Raw genomic sequence first — 16,146 nt, 5'->3', positions numbered from 1 at the left:
ATAACAGTCTATCTATATACACAACACTATAATGTATGATAAAGATATAATTCAAATATGTATTTCTTATAAACAACTGCAAAAATGCACAACTGTACCAGAATTTTAGCTGCTGCTTCTAAGGTTTTATTGATATCACAACCTAAATGGAGAAAAAAAAGAAATCTCTCCACAGTGTAGTGGTTTACACATTCAACAGATCACCAGTTCAATTCCAGGAGAAGACACAAATTCCTTTGGTATTGCATCAGGAAGGGTATTCGGTGTAAACCCTTCGAAATCAAACATGCAGAGATACGTGCTGTGGCAAGCCTTGGTGAATAAGGGAGCAGCTGAAAGTAGCTTTCTGGAAAACAAACAAACACTAAATTCATCTTCCTTGTTGCTGGTATGTATTCCAAATTCAGCTATGGTGCCAACAAAAGTAAAAGATCTAAGTTCATCCAACAGCAATTTTTGTTCATGCTCAGGTTTTTTCTATAGCAGATGACGGTCCTCAGTGATGATAAACACCAGTGTCTGGTGCTTCTCTCACTTTCTCTCAGTTTCTATCTGAGTTGGGTCACTGATGGGACACACAGGGTGATCTGGAAGGAAGGGTGATGTGAGACAGAGTAAGAACTGTGTTTGTGTTTTAGATGGGCCCAGAGTGACAGGTAACCAAGTAGTGGCCAAACCCTGACAAGAGCAGACAGACCGTCTCTTCTAGATGCCCCTTATTCCTCCCACCAGCCCTGAAGGGAGGGCAGTCAGCCAACAACTATACTCTGTCTGTCTCCTTCTCTCTCTCACCCTTTCTTTAGAGGAATACTGTCATCAACACATCTATCCATCCGACATATCAAGGATAAACAAACAGACACACATATTCAGTGCCAACTTGCAGACTTTTTGACTTTGTTGACACACACAGGACACATTGTATATGAGTGACGAATGTGGTTGTATAACAGCTGAACAAAGCTGTCAGTAGAATGCTCAATATCCCTATATAAGTGAAGGCCAGTAGGATTAGAAATACAAAACTGGGCATATAATGGTCTGGATAAACAATAACCAGTAAAGTATATGGAATAATAAAACAAAAGTATCTTTACACAGTTTGATTTCATTTAAAAAATACGCTTTGTAAGGAACACACATGGAGTTTCCCATTCTCACTGTCGCACAGTGACGTGTTCTCACTACTGGTGATATGTCGCTTGGTTTAGGTAAAGGTAGCGAATAAATACATTAGGTGCAGAGCGTGAGGGAGGAAGGAGACAGGACACCTGATGTCCACTCGTAATCACTGATTACACAGACTTTGTACTACCCAGGTGGCAAAATAACATATTTTATATTTGACACATGAATCTGATTCAATATACCGCAAGTTGTACAAAGTTATAAAATCCTCAGAGCATCTCGGGCATTAAAACCATTACATAAACTCAAATATACCACATGTACAGTACACACACACACACACACAAACAAACAATTTTGCAGTACAAAATGTGAACATACAAATAATCTTGTTTTTCTCCGCCTGTCCATCAAAAACAAGTGTTTAATTGATAAAACAGTTCCATTTACCCAAGCTTCTCTGCAGGCAAGCCCCAGACTGGAGTGCTGAACTACCATTTGATCACAGCGCAAATCGCATTAAAAACAGCCCACTGCATGTTTAACAAATCTTCCCTGGCATACTCGAGAGCATAGCAGCTGCTAATAGCTATAAGGTAAACGTGTACCCTTCAAAGAAGGCCTCAAATCATGTTAGTCGGAATTAAATCTGAGCTAAAGAGGGCACAGCTTAGCCTGGTGTGTGGTGTGCTCTTACAAAACTGAGGAAGTTGGACAAGTGAAGAACAAAAGAAGTGGCAGGCGCAAAAAACTATCAGCAGATGAACAGTAACCGAAAGTCGTACCATTGGGAAACAGTAACAAGAGATTTTGAATGTCCTTCATGAAGCCTGGAGAACTATTCCTGGAGACTACATAAGTTTGCCTTAGAGAGTTCAGGCTGTGTTGAAGGATAAAATGATACCGACTTTTGAGCTTGTTGAAATTGTACAAATTCTGCTTTTGTCTTATATACGCTACAATAAATCACTGTACTTTTTCCCCCATTTTCACTCATAAGAAATCATAAGAAAAGTTGGATTTTTTGTGCCTGAAATCATTAGCTGATTAACAAGACAACAAAAAGTACTGAATTACTCATTTATTCCTATAATTTATTTATATTTTCAGCCCTTTTTTCAAGAAAAGTTGAAAAATGCCAAACCAAAAAGTTTCAACTTCTAAAGTTCAGGAATGCACTCTTTTCCTTCACTTCATGTGGTCATAAAAATCAGTGACATGGATTTTAGAAGGCAGCACGAGAAAAATCATCCACCAAATCTGTTATTATGGATTCAGAATTAAACTGTCATTTCAAGCCCGTACTTTTGAATCAAGGTGAACACCTAATGTTCAGATGTTACCTTCTTGCTTAATTCTTTTCCTTAATGTATTTAACTTTGACGATGAATTAAAATGTACCAACACCAAAACCTAGAATCCCTTTTATGTGTTACTTCATTAAGGAGATTAAAATTCTGAAGATGTACTTTCCATGCTACCTAATTTTGTTTTCCACCACAGGAGATCTATACTTCCACACACCCTTAATACAAGCCTTGCACTTTATTTTTAACAAACTACCACGGCTGGGGCTTAATAAAAATGTGCTAAAGCAAACGGGCAAGTGTGTGCTCACACACATGCCTCCTGTCAAAACACATCTCCCACCTGCTCCCCCTAACTGCCAACTTGACGGCTAGAAAAGGTTCATATTAGCCGGAATCTGACAGCTCGCAGGGTCACAGCAGCCTGTGGATTAACGCTCCGTGACAAAGGCGAGTCATCGAATTAAAGGCCTTGCATAGAAAGGGGAGGAGAGGCGCAAAGCGGAGGTGATGAGTGGATTGGAGGGCTGACGTTTAGTCAGAAAAAGAGGGAGGCAGAGTAGAGCGAAGCAGGAGAGATAAGTGACGGAAGCACCTCAGCACCACTCATCTGTCCATGCTCTGCCTTCCCTTACTGCCCCCCACTCCTTCTCCCCGTCCTTTTGTCCGCCTGTGGGCCCAGCAGCAGTAGCTGTCACTACAGGAGAGCGCCTGTCAATCAAAGCTCCCTAATCCAATGGCATGTCGGCAGGGGACATGTCACATATGTTAAGAAGAGAAAATGAGGGGACTCACAGGGTGCGCTTGTGTGTGAGCAAGTGTGTGTATGCATGTGCGTATGCGATTAAATGACTGTAGGGCAGAGAGCGGTTGCCAGAGAGTGTGGTGTGGCAGAGACAGCAGATGATGGAAGCTGTGGTGACACATGAGGCCCGGGCCCAACTCTGAGTAACCCACCAGTCACTAGAGGGACAGAGGGGGAGCAGAGGATGTGGTGCAAGATGCAGGAGGGCTAAATATGAAGGCACAGACAAGGCTAACTGTGACTGACATGGCTAGCATTCAGAAGTGGCATGCATTAAGCAGACAGAAATGACACAAGCAGATGGTGTGCATTTGTTCATGTTTATGTGCATGCGTGTGTGTATTTGAGAACTAGGGTAGTCAAAACACACTCCACAGCTGTAAATGACCTTTATGATCATCAAGAAGACTTGACTTATTTGTTGCTTTTCAAGTTTATTTGTTTTGTATGTATTTTCTCTTATGGCTGGGTTATTACTTGTCTCATTAGTTATATCATAAAAGTAAAGGTGTTAGAAGGAGTAATTCCAGTCGAGGTAAAAAAAAAAATAGGCACAAGAAAAAGTGTGAGTCTCAGCAGCGTAAATGTATCTTACAAATAAAGCAAACTGTCATTCTTTTTGTTTGGTTTTCGCTGTGGAGCAATTTTAGCCACCCTTTTCCGCAGAATTGTTCAAATTGAGCTACACTGAAGGGTTTTTGAACATGAACAGCCTATTTAAGGTCACGCTAAAGCCTTTCAATTGGACTTAAGCTTGGACTTTGACTAGGCCATTCAAAACCTTTAATTTCTTTTTTTGTTTAAGCCATTCAGAGGTGGACTTTCAGGTATGTTTCAGATAACTGTCCCACTTTGTAACCCAAGTGTACTTGAATTTCAGGGCACAAACTGATGGTTTCATCAAATACAAGTCACCCAGGTCCTCAAGAAGCAAAGTAGTCCCAGAACACCACATTTCTACCACTATGTATGCTTGTTGGCACAATATTCTTATTATGAAATGCAGTGTTAGTTTTATGTCAGATGTAAAAGGAGTCAAAACTCCCAAAAAGTTACATTTTTGTTTCGTCAGTCTACAGAATATTTTCCCAAATGTCTGTGAGATTATCGTTTATTTATTTATATAGCACATTTAATTACAAGACCAATGTTAACTAAAGTGCTGTACAAAAATACCAAATAACTAGTACCAAATAACTTATAATATTAGTACCAAACACCAAATACCTCTCATACTGTATTAAAAGCCAGTGAATACAAATGCGTTTTAAGATGAGATTAAAAAGACTGACAGTAGTTGCCTGTCTGATGCATAGGGGTAGATTATTCCACAGTTTAGGTGCTACGGACCCAAATGCTTGATCACCTCTGTGAACTAGCCTTGACCTTGGTATGGCTAAAAGCAAAAGCTCATTTGATCTAAGAGATCTAGAGGGCGCATATCGCTGCAAGAGGTCAGACAATTGCCCGGGAGCCTGTCCATTCAGGGGCTTGTAAGTCAACAATAAAATTTTAAAGTCAATTCTGAAGTGAACAGGGAGCCAGTGAAGAGAGGCAAGCACCGGCGAAATATGTTCACATCTTTTAGTTCATGCAGCTGCAGCATTTTGGACCAACTGCAGTCTTGCAAGGCAGGTCTGGCCAAGTCTAACATATAAGGAGTTACAATATTCCAGCTGGGATGTAATAACAGCATGGATTGCCCATTCAAAGTTTTTAAAAGACAAAAATGATTTCACCTTAAAAGCCTCAGTTTGAAAAAAGACCAATGTACAACTGAGCTAATCTGTTTTTCAAAGGTGAAATTGCTGTCAAATATAACCCACAAATTTTTGGCATGCAGCTTAATAAAAGACTCAAGACTGCGCAGGTTAAAATGAGAGGTGCTGGGATTGACACTTGGTCAAAAATTATCACTTCAGTTTTGTTGTCATTAAAGTTAAGGAAGTTAGAGGCCATCCGGGCTTTAATTTCACCGAGACACTGAACTAAGGGCTCCAGTGGAGCAGGACAACTTCTCTTCAGTTGAAGACAGATCCGAGTGTCATCGGCGTATGAATGGAAACAAATGTTATATTTTCAAAAAATTAGACCTATGGGCAGCATATAAATAGAGAATAAAATTGGCCCCAGTATAGATCTCTGGGGAACACCACAAGTAAGGGGAGCTGAAGAAGAGATAAAAGCTCCAAAGCTCACAGAGAAAGTCCTGTCAGATCGGTATGACCTGAACCACTCTAATGGAAGGCCCTTGATGCCGCAATGCTCCAATCGTGAGATCAAGATGCTGTGGTCAACAGTATCAAAGGCAGCTGTCAGATCCAAAAGCAAAAGCACAGCTGAGTCTCCTGAGTCAGGGACTAATAAAAGATTGTTAAGAACTTTTAAAAGTTCAGTTTCAGTATTGTGAATAGCTTTAAAACCAGACTGAAACCTCTCAAGAACATTGTGTCTATTTACAAAAGAACTAATACAATCTTTTCCAAGATTTTCAATTGGAAATAGGTCTGAAATTTGAACGGACACGTGTTGGGCAGGGATGCCAAACATCAAAAGTTCAAAACCTGAATGAGAGTCAGTTAAGAGTTGTTTGCATGCGAGCTTCTCCCTAAAAACAGCCGCCATTCCACCACCACGCCCAGTCATCCTCGGCACGTTAAGAATTAATATCAGCTTTCCTAAAAATGAGTTTAATCACAGTTAATTCACGATTTTATAATGGGGCCAATTACTTTTTCACATAGGTTTAGGTAGCATTTTTTCCCTTAATGAATAAAATCATCCTTTAAAAACTCTATTTTGTATTTACTCTTGTGAAATGTATGTAATATTAAAATGTTTTCTGAAAAAGGAAAATAGTATTAGTAATAGCACTATATATGCAGTGCATCAAAGCCAAAATAAAAATATCCCAAACTCTAAAATATTCAAAGGACTTGAACTGATTGTTTGTTTTTTTGGTGGCTTGGCAGGCAGTTATAGCTAAAATGTAAAGAGAAATGTTTATTACAAAAGCACTCGAGAAAGATTTTAAGCTTATAATCACACTCCAAATGGTTACGCTTCTGCTATAAAATGTATTTGCACAAAACTTTTAAGGTAGATTGCAGACAATTCTTAAAAGGATAATTAAACTTCCTACCTGATGGGGTTGGATACGTTGGATGTTACAGGTGAAGTCAAAGTAGAGTTGGAACTTGTCAATGTCCTTGTTTTTATTTTGCTCGGCGCCTGCTTTTGTTTTGTGGCCTTGGACAGGTTTCGCCTGTTCCTTTTCCTTTAATGCCGACTTAGACACAGACGACTGTATGCTTACAAAACTTTTCTCACATCTGGCACAAAAAAAGAAAGACATACAATATTAATAATTCATGAAGATACAAGAAAAATGAATTCGATTTTATGTGTATGTAGACAGACTCCTACAATGTCTTCACGTAGGTGAGTGTTTCAGGATCTTTGGCCATCATATCAGCCAATATGTGCTCCACACCTGTAGCCACTTCTTCCACTGATGACAGACCTGTCACACATATACACACATCAATAATGTACTTTAAATGAGTCAATAAATCTTTAAGAATTTAGAATGTGATTGTGTGTGTCTTCATCTGCATTGCATAACCATTTAAATCATTTGGTAATCATTGGCTGGTTCAAGCAATACACAAAACAGCGCAGACCATGACAAGAGTGTGCACATGTTTATCAGTTACCTTCAGTACCAGGTTTTATCCATGCCCTTAAATCTAGAGTGTGTGGTGTATTCATCAATGCAGAAGCAGCGTCCTCAAGGCCAAGTGCTTTGGCCCTGCGAGCTTTTGTCAGCTTGCTGCCTTTCTTATAGGGGGAGTACTGCAGGCAAAAACACAAACACTGGACTGAGCTAGTTATTAGTGCTAGAGCCCTTTTCATGTGTGGAGAGTCAAGAATGAACTAATCTTATTACAGTTAATTGATGGATAACACTTTGGAATACAAATTTGATTCTGACCACATGATCCAGTTCATCAGCTGAACGGCAGTTCCTCAGGTTTTGTTCCAGTTCAGTTGTTAACACCCCATCTTTCTTCAGGGTCTGAACCACAGACTGAGTCCTCTTTGCCAAAGAACTGAAGAACAAATATACACATAGAAGAAAGGCAGATTATCAACTGTGCAGGACAAACACACAGAAATCAGAGAAATACAAATCAGCCACATGCAACTATTTCAGGCTTTAAAGCTTGACATATAGCACCATCTAGCTGCAGGACTCAGTATAGTCAGCTCATGTGGTTTCACAAATCTAATTCCAGTATTCTAAAATGCTCTTTCCATGCTTTTAACATATTGAGGGCATGAGTAGTGTAAGTAGTATAAGATCCATCCATCCATCCATCTTCTTCTGCTTATCCGGGGCCGGGTCACGGGAGCAGCAGCTCAAGCAGAGAAGCTCAGACCTCCCTCTTCCCAGCCACCTCCTCCAGCTTGTCTGGGGGAACACCCAGGCGTTCCCAGGCCAGCCGAGAGATATAATCTCCCGTGTCCTGGGTCTGCCCCGGGGCCTTCTCCTGGTGGGTCATGCCTGGAACACCTCACCCAGGAGGCGCCCAGGAGGCATCCTTGTCAGATGCCCAAACCACCTCAACTGGCCCCTTTCAATGTGGAGGAGCTGCGGCTCTACTCTAAGCCCCTCCCGAATGGCCGAATTTCTCACACCATCTCTAAGGGAGAGGCCAGCCACCCTTAGAGATAGGGTGAATCTGAATCTTATGAAAGTATAAGATTCATTTTTTTTTTTGTTTCATTGAACATCTTACATTCACTTACCATAACTCCTCATAAACCATCTGGACATCTCGAACAGCATCAGCATCCATGTGGTTAATCATGTCTTTCCTGTAGCGCACCATGAACGGCACAGTGTTCTCCTCACGAAGCAGCATAATGATGTTTGCACATACCCATCGCTCCACACATGTCAAGTGGGACAGCACCTGGGGGGGAATCACACACACAGGAATTGCAACTCTGCATCTACTCTACATGCATATATACACACACAGTTAAGCAGGTAGGCAGAAAGACACAAATTAACCTTCAGCAGAGAGCATTTGATTATATTTGATATGCAGAATTCTGGATCTTTGTGTGTATTAACTGATCACTGTTTTTTAAATATGTCAGTGTGCATTAAGAACGGCTACTTGTATACTTATGATTTTCAAACATCAGTAATGCAATACACTAAATTTGAAAAAGCAGTTGTGACTTTTTTAAAGTGGCATTTCTCTCCAGTAGCTTATCACCTAAACTGCATATGCGAATCACTGTCACATAGCCTAATTTAATTCTTGAGTCATAACTTTATGCAAATGAAGGTAGAAATATGCTTTTTGGCCAGGTGGTGGTGGTCACCTTCAAACTGTTCGTTTATTAGAGCATTTATTTTCTGTCTGAAACTAAGTGAGGTGTCTTTTTACCACCTGACAAAAAACAAACAAAAAAAGAAACAATTCCCACATAATATATAAAAATACCTCTATCAAGTCCCAGTTCATATTGAGTTCATTCCTCAAAGACTGCGCTTCAGATGATGGTAAATTAGTCGGCCGTCCCATGCAGGCAGCACTGGTCTTTTGTTTCTTTAAACAGGGCTCATCAAAAGTAAAATCCTCCGCATCTACTTCCTCTTTCTTCACTCCAAGCCAAGCTTGTGAAGACCCCTCGTCTGCCCATCTGTCTCTCTGATAGGATTCTGACACAATAAATGACACCCTCTACAAGAAAAGAAGAGAAAGAAAGGAAAACAAGGAAAAGATGAAAGAAAATATAAAAATGCAAACACAAGACATTTAGAACATGGACATTTTCTGCAGACATCAACTCAGAATGTAAATATTGATGTGTAGTTCATTGTCCAGTTTTTAATATTATAAATACAGCCACAGTTTTGTGTAATTAATGGGTCACAAAAGTTAACTTATAATTACATTCTAATATGTTTCATTTGGCTGTAATTATAAACACTGAAAGTTTGCCTTACCTCTTCCTTCGTTCTGACACTTGTCCCGCTCTCTTCAGCCCTCGTTTCCTCTGGACAGTCAGTTTGAATTCCTCCTGTTTTTTCTCTATAATCATTATCCACTTTTTTCCTCTCCATTCCAGCCAACACTGAGGATTCAGAATCCTTTAGACTTTTAGCAGCCTGTGTTTTTCGTCCTGCTGCAGGTTTACGTGGTGCCCTTAGCTTAGGTTCTTTAGGCACTTTGGGAGCTTTAGGTTCTTTGGGTGCTTTTGCCTCTTTTGGTTTTGCAGTTTTCTTGGCAGTTGTTTTCTTTTCACCAGTTGCAGTACCTCTAGCAGTTTTGTTGGGGGCTTTTGACTTTGGCTTCGGTGGCCTCCATTCCTCAGCATCCTCATCACTACTCACCGTTTGGGAAAAAGATCTGATGGTGGAGTAAAGAAAAAGAACAAAATCTGTCAATTATAACACCAGAACCAAACTTGAACCTTTCTAATAACTTTATAATGTTTTTCACAGGTGTTTAATGGATTGATAGTTAGTAACATGCAAGCAACCCGAACAATTAGTGACATATTTAACATTTAACACGTAATACCCCTTTCTAAGGCCTCACAAAGAAGGCCTTAAACTTCAAATGATCCAAAATACAACACCTGTTTTGTCACTATAACTAAAATAGAACAAATATAACTTTTAAAAGTGCTTCATTTTATAATTCATTTTATTTCCCTTAATGTCATTGTCTAGGAATCCGTTTCCTGATTGGTCCATTAAAGTTTAAAACACATTACACACAGTAACTATTAAAAAATAGATTAATACATGTTAAGTATGTATCTTATTAATAGAATTAATACTATTACAGATGATGGCTGTTGCAAAAAAGCTATCTGTAGCAATTTCGAAGACATTAGGGTTTAAGTGACCTTAGCCTGTGCCTGTCATGTCTTCCTATGTTTTTATCAGTTTTGATTGTTTTAAATGTATAGCACTTTGGTCAACAGTTTTTGTTTTAAATGTGCTATATGAATAAATTTGACTTTGACTTAGATTATCATAAAAGACTAGCTCTAGACTTGGTGAAACTTGTTTGTTGTCTGCATACCATCTTATCCACAAGATCCTGAAATTCTAGTACCTTAAAATTCCCAAAAGCAGAACATACAGAAATCCACCACTTTGTATTATTGACCATCACGTAAACAGCTTCGATTTAAACCACATAATGCATTTTTTTAAGCTTCAGTTTGTGAAGCTATGATGTAATTCACTTACTGCACACTAATTTATAACTCTCAAGGGCTTTTTCATTGAATAGAGAAATCTTTTAAAATACAGGATTTAACAAATGTTTTAAGCAACCTGTTATGAAAACAATGGAACATTATTTTCTGCTCCTGACCACAAATACTGTACGGCATTACTGAGTGGGTGAAATGAACGAGTAAAAACCACTTACAGGTCGGAGTCCACATCTTTGTACTTTACAGCGTTGACAGTAGTCGCTCTGGGTCTTCGCATCATCTGTTAGAGGAGGTATTTTGGTAAGAAGCATTACATCAAATTTCATCGTTAAAATCATATCACATCGTGTAAAATTATCTGGCTTTAACAATAATAGTGCACTGTCAGTGCCGTTGGGCGAGAGTTACGTCGCTAAACAATACTCAGCCCATTGTATTCAACCATAAGACCATTTATTTTTGCTGAACTTGAATTGTACGTGTCTGCTAGCTAACAACAGAATCGGCGTTATGTTGGTTAGCTGTTTCAAATTTGCCGCTACATGATGAAGCAAGCAACGTTACTGACATAACGAAGCATTTTAATTCATGACACAATTTTTCCGCACGGCATAAAGCGTGACTACCTACTATACCTTTATACTGTTGATAATACTCAAACTATTTGTGGTTATTGCGCTGGAATAGCACTTTGTGCAGTACAACGACTGCTTCCTGCAACAAAATGGACTGAGCCAATCACAGCAACCAAAAGTCTTAAAGGGCCAAAGACTCTTCTTCCTTGTATTTGTTGTGGAAGGTGCACACTGCCACATACTGCAAAGGAGTGGTCAAACTCATTTTAGCTGAGGGGCCAAGTACAGCACAGCCTCAGTTTCGTGACTTGGGAATTTGTGAATTGTAAACGAGAGTATGTTTGCAGCTGGCTTTATGGCATATGTAATTGTAAGTTTCCCTTCCAGAAGGAGATTCGTTTGTCCTTTTTCACCTGTCCTGTCGGCAGCTTTTCCAATCTGAATTATCATCTGAATTTACTGTTGTGCCAAAACTATTCACTTTTCCAAAATTAGCTTAATAAATTCTCTGTATCTCTATCCTCTTGTTTGTGTTTACCTTTTTCTTTTATCTATTTACGTATTAATTTCCTTTTTTTTCTTTCTTTCTTTTTTTTTTACAGTTTTTCTCCATCGCTTTGGCTCAGTTCTGACAGCAGAAAGGTCATTCTCGCTACTCTTAATGCAGAACTCAAATCTGTGACGCATATTCTCACTCATATAAGACATTCTCCTTGTTTTTACACACACTGCTATTGTGTCTACATTGTTTCTACTATTATTTCTACATATACCTCATATGCCTCACTACTATAGCTATTTGTTTCTGTGTTGATGCACTTCTCACTACTCACTTTTATGAATTCTGTATGGATGTCTGAATCCTCTGTATGTATGAATATGTATGAAAGAGCAAATACACTAACACTATGTCAGAGGTTTACTTGCAACCAATAGAAATGCATACTTGACATGGATTTGAACTGACATTTGGTGAATGTGGAGGCCATATGACTACGATGTTTTTCCAGTCTTCTATTGTCCAATTTTTGTGAGTCTGTGCAAACTATAGCCTCAGTTTCCTGTTCTTAGCTGACAGGACTGGCCTCCAGTTTGGTCATCTGTTGCTGTAGCCCATCTGCTTCAAGGTCAGATGTGCTTTCAGAGATGCTCTTTTGCATATCTTGCTTGTAACATCACTGTTGTCTTTCTAACAGCTTGAATTAGTCTGGCCATTTGTTTTCTGACCTCTGCATAAAGTTTTATCATTTTGCTTTTCTCCATTTCTGTAATTTTGTAAGTAAGTAAGTAAGTAAAATTTATTTATATAGCGCTTTTCACAGATAAAAAAAATCACAAAGTGCTTTACAACACAGGAAATAGAAATATAAAACAATATAACAGTAAATAAAACAGCAAATAAAACAATGTAAAACAATAAAACTATAAAAACAGCATAAAAGGAAATTAATCATATGCTTTTCTAAATAAAAATGTCTTCAGCTGTTTTTTAAAAGAATCAGTGGAGTCCGTGCAGCGGAGAGACAGTGGAAGAGAATTCCACAACCGTGGTGCCACAGTCTGAAAGGCCCGATCACCACGAGTTTTAAAACGAGTGCGCGGTACCACCAGCAGTCTCTGATCCCATGACCTTAAAGCCCGAGAAGATGAATGTGGTTTCAGCAGGTCAGATAAATATTGACGAGCTTGACCATGTAGGGTCCTAAAGGTTAGAACTAAAATTTTAAAATGAAACCTAAAATTTATAGTCAACCAGTTAAGGGAGGTCAAAACTGGAGTGATATGAGATCTTCTCTTGGTGCCTGTTAAGAGACGTGCTGCAGCATTCTGCACTGTCTGAAGACGATTTAAGGCAAAGTTGGGACAATGTTAATGACTTTCTTTTTCACCCACATTTGGATCACTTAAATCTACGACAGTCATTCAGGCAGTAATGCCTGGACTGGAAACAAACATCCTTAAAATATTACAACATACCAAGCTTCTGTGATTGAATGCAAAACAAATGTGCTGTTTGATCTAGAGCCTGCACTTGTGACTGAAGAATAAATACATTTTATTTTGATTATGTAAGTAATGTAACTTCCAAAACAAAGTTGTGGAAGGCCTAAACTTAGTTTTAGAACAATTAAATCTGAGACTTTGTTTCATTGTAAGATTATAACAATGATGGCAATATAATTGTTTGATGTTCAGCAGAACAGTGTCCAGTATGTTGGCTGTTATACTTTTTTGCATTTGAAAATAAAAGTTGGGCTGATTTTAATGCCATTACAAGAATTGTTGTTAATGGGTTTGTTTGTTTTTTTAAATCATACTTGCATACAGTGTTCTATTAATACAAGTGTTGTACTAGAAATTTCAAGGATGATAAAACATAATGTGAATTTATGAACCGCACCAAATCACAGACTTTTGTAAAGTTTTAAATAAATCCTTCTCATTTCATTGTGTTTTGAAACACTTAATATTAGGCCTATATTTTTGCTGTACTATTTTGAAAGTAAGTAAAAAAAAAAATAGCAATTTGATGTCTTAAAATGACAAATTTTGACAAATGTGAAAAAGATTTTGATTGTTGTAGTGTCTTTTGAACAGGTTAGTCTGTGTTATGAAAAATGCCTTAACCATTTTGACAGCTGCATTAAGAGTGGTGAAAATTGTTCCAAAATTATTGAGAACAACTGTAGGCTTATGGTTGTGATAGTTGCCACTAGTACTTCTTGTTTTTTAAAAGGGGAAGATGTTATCAGAACGAGTGTGTAATCAATACTTCACGTGGATGACTCAAAGTTATGAGCACACTGTCAAAACTCTGCCCTGAAATTCTTCACTCGGTGCTCAATTTGAGCGTTTAGAGGCCAGCCCACTTACTGAGTTTAAATAATACTGAGATTTTTATTAAACAGAGCAGAAATTAATTGAACTGAACTTTCCTTTTTCTCGGCTGTGTGCACGCAAGCAATTTGGTAAATGTACTAGTTCTTCTATAGCACTTGTGAGCACTACTTGAACACTCAAAGCACTTCATACAACATGCTTCCTTCACCCCTTCATGTTCTATATAACATTCACACTTGATGTAATGGAGAACAATCTGCAAATTGTTTAGTATCTTGTCCAAGGATTTTTGCAATGAGGACTGGAGCAGTCAGGGATCAACGTACCTACCTTCAGCTTGCTCTAGTTTCTGAGCTACAGTCTGTTTTGAATTATAGTGAAATTGTCACGGTTCTGGGTCATTTTGACCCAGCTTTTTCTGTTTCTTATGTTTTGGTGTTTTTCTGGATTATGATTTATGTTCTGATTATTTAGAGATACTGTTTTGATTATTGTTATTATTGCAAGTTTAGTTCAGTGTCAAGTCTGTCTCACTCTGTCTAGTCCGTGTCTTAGTAAAGTGTCTTGTTTCCTGTTTTACTTTGAATGTTCACGTTCATGTCTGATGTCAGTGTGTTCAGTTTTACTTCTCCCCTGTCTCGTTAGCCTAATTTCTCCCAGCGGTGTCTCCCTCCTGTTTCCCATTGCCTGATTACTCCTCTGTGTATATAAGCCCTGTGTTTTCCTTTGCTCTCTGTTGCGTCGTACTCTCAGATTGTGCCTGTGTGTTTCTGTTTCCAGTTGTTCATTGTCAGTTCATGCTTTGTTTCATCACCAGCAATAAAGCTGAGGGGTTTTTTGAGTTGCAATTCAGTGTCCGAGTCCTGCATTTGGATCCTCATCTCCGCCTGCCCGCACACAGAGCCCTGACAGAAATGCCTGTTAACTGAAAATTGAAATTAAGCTATTGTTATATTATATTATATTATATTATATTATATTATATTATATATGTCTTAGGGTGATTTGCGTACATATACACATGTGGCACAATAACATGGTAACAGGGACACCGCGTGACCTGAGTGTAAATAACTTTTTGTGTTCCTCTATGCATTACACAGATCAGGAAAGCCCCAAGCAAGATGATACACATGAAACTATCTTCATCTTCTTCTTTTGGCTGCTCTCTTTAGTGGTTGCCACAGTAGTTGTCCTATTCCTAACATTATCCTCTGTCACATCAACCCTCCTTCATTCCACACATCTTCTATCTGGTTTTCCTACTTTTCTGCTGCCTTGCACCAGCATCTTCAACATCCTTTGCCCAGTATATTCACTATGTGTCCATTCAGCCTTGTCCCTTTACATTTGTCTCTAAAGCACTCAACTTATACTTTCCTTCTGATGTACTGATTTCTAATTGTCCATCCAACTCACTCCCAATGAAAACTTTATCAACTTCAACTGTGCCACCTCTGGCTCAGGGTTCTGTCTTTTTGTCAGTGCTATCATTTCTAAACCACATCTCACTACCTTGTCTCTTGCAGCTTCTTACAGATCATTCCTGAAAAAAAGTGCATCAAAAAATAAACAAGGAAAATTATATAAACAACTACAATACTACTGCTGTACTATTGTATATTACAGGAAATTCCCACTATATATGGTTACAGTATATATGCGTATGTAATTAGTCACAACACACAGCTGTGATACCAGAATGAGAGCATGTGTTACTATAACCACTGAAAAAAGTAGGAAGTGATTTGCTAGCAAACACTAACACAAAGTAAAAGATATGTTGTATATAAGTTATAATACGTACAGATGAGAAATGCATAAACACAACAAAATGTTTTTAGTAGTGAAGTATGTGAAGCATATGAAGCATAATGATAAAAGACCAATGTAAGGACATAAAGAGTGGTTAGAGTGACATTTCTGATCGGAGAACTGTGTCAAAGCAATCAAGAAAAACTGTTTTTAAAAAAAATCCCCCGTATCACTTCCTGTTGCTCTGTTCAGCCTCAGATTTTTATCAATTTCTCATTTACATTTTTCCTCTGGTACATTCTTCTTCTGGTATAGTAAAATCTATACTCTGTATTCGTCTGCTTCTTGTGTTTTGTTCCCTTTGTTGCTGAAAAGTACTCTATTCCTCTTCCTCTTCACTGGGCTGACTTCATTTCCTGATAAATGTCCATCTGACCAGGCTCCTCTAAGTTTACAAATTGTTGTTGTGGAACTAATGTTG

The 16,146-nt window shown here is 38.5% G+C and overlaps 1 protein-coding gene across 1 annotated transcript in view; it reads right to left on the bottom strand.

Annotated features, from left to right (window-relative positions):
- srbd1 (S1 RNA binding domain 1) overlaps nucleotides 1–11,203 on the bottom strand; it is a 50,591-nt gene extending 39,388 nt beyond the window's left edge. Inside the window, exons 1-9 of the mRNA XM_004570085.4 lie at nucleotides 11,130–11,203; nucleotides 10,710–10,774; nucleotides 9,269–9,671; nucleotides 8,763–9,002; nucleotides 8,053–8,219; nucleotides 7,235–7,352; nucleotides 6,957–7,095; nucleotides 6,667–6,763; nucleotides 6,383–6,572 (exon numbers count right to left, since the gene is read on the bottom strand). Coding sequence (XP_004570142.2) covers nucleotides 6,383–6,572; nucleotides 6,667–6,763; nucleotides 6,957–7,095; nucleotides 7,235–7,352; nucleotides 8,053–8,219; nucleotides 8,763–9,002; nucleotides 9,269–9,671; nucleotides 10,710–10,774 — 1,419 coding nt within the window. The 5' untranslated portion in view covers nucleotides 11,130–11,203. The remainder of the gene's footprint in view (nucleotides 1–6,382; nucleotides 6,573–6,666; nucleotides 6,764–6,956; nucleotides 7,096–7,234; nucleotides 7,353–8,052; nucleotides 8,220–8,762; nucleotides 9,003–9,268; nucleotides 9,672–10,709; nucleotides 10,775–11,129) is intronic.
- Nucleotides 11,204–16,146: the final 4,943 nt, after the last annotated feature.

Source organism: Maylandia zebra, linkage group LG13 (assembly GCF_041146795.1).
Source record: "Maylandia zebra isolate NMK-2024a linkage group LG13, Mzebra_GT3a, whole genome shotgun sequence".
NCBI classification, from domain to species: Eukaryota; Metazoa; Chordata; class Actinopteri; order Cichliformes; family Cichlidae; genus Maylandia; species Maylandia zebra.
This window is presented reverse-complemented; position numbering and strand designations above follow the sequence as displayed.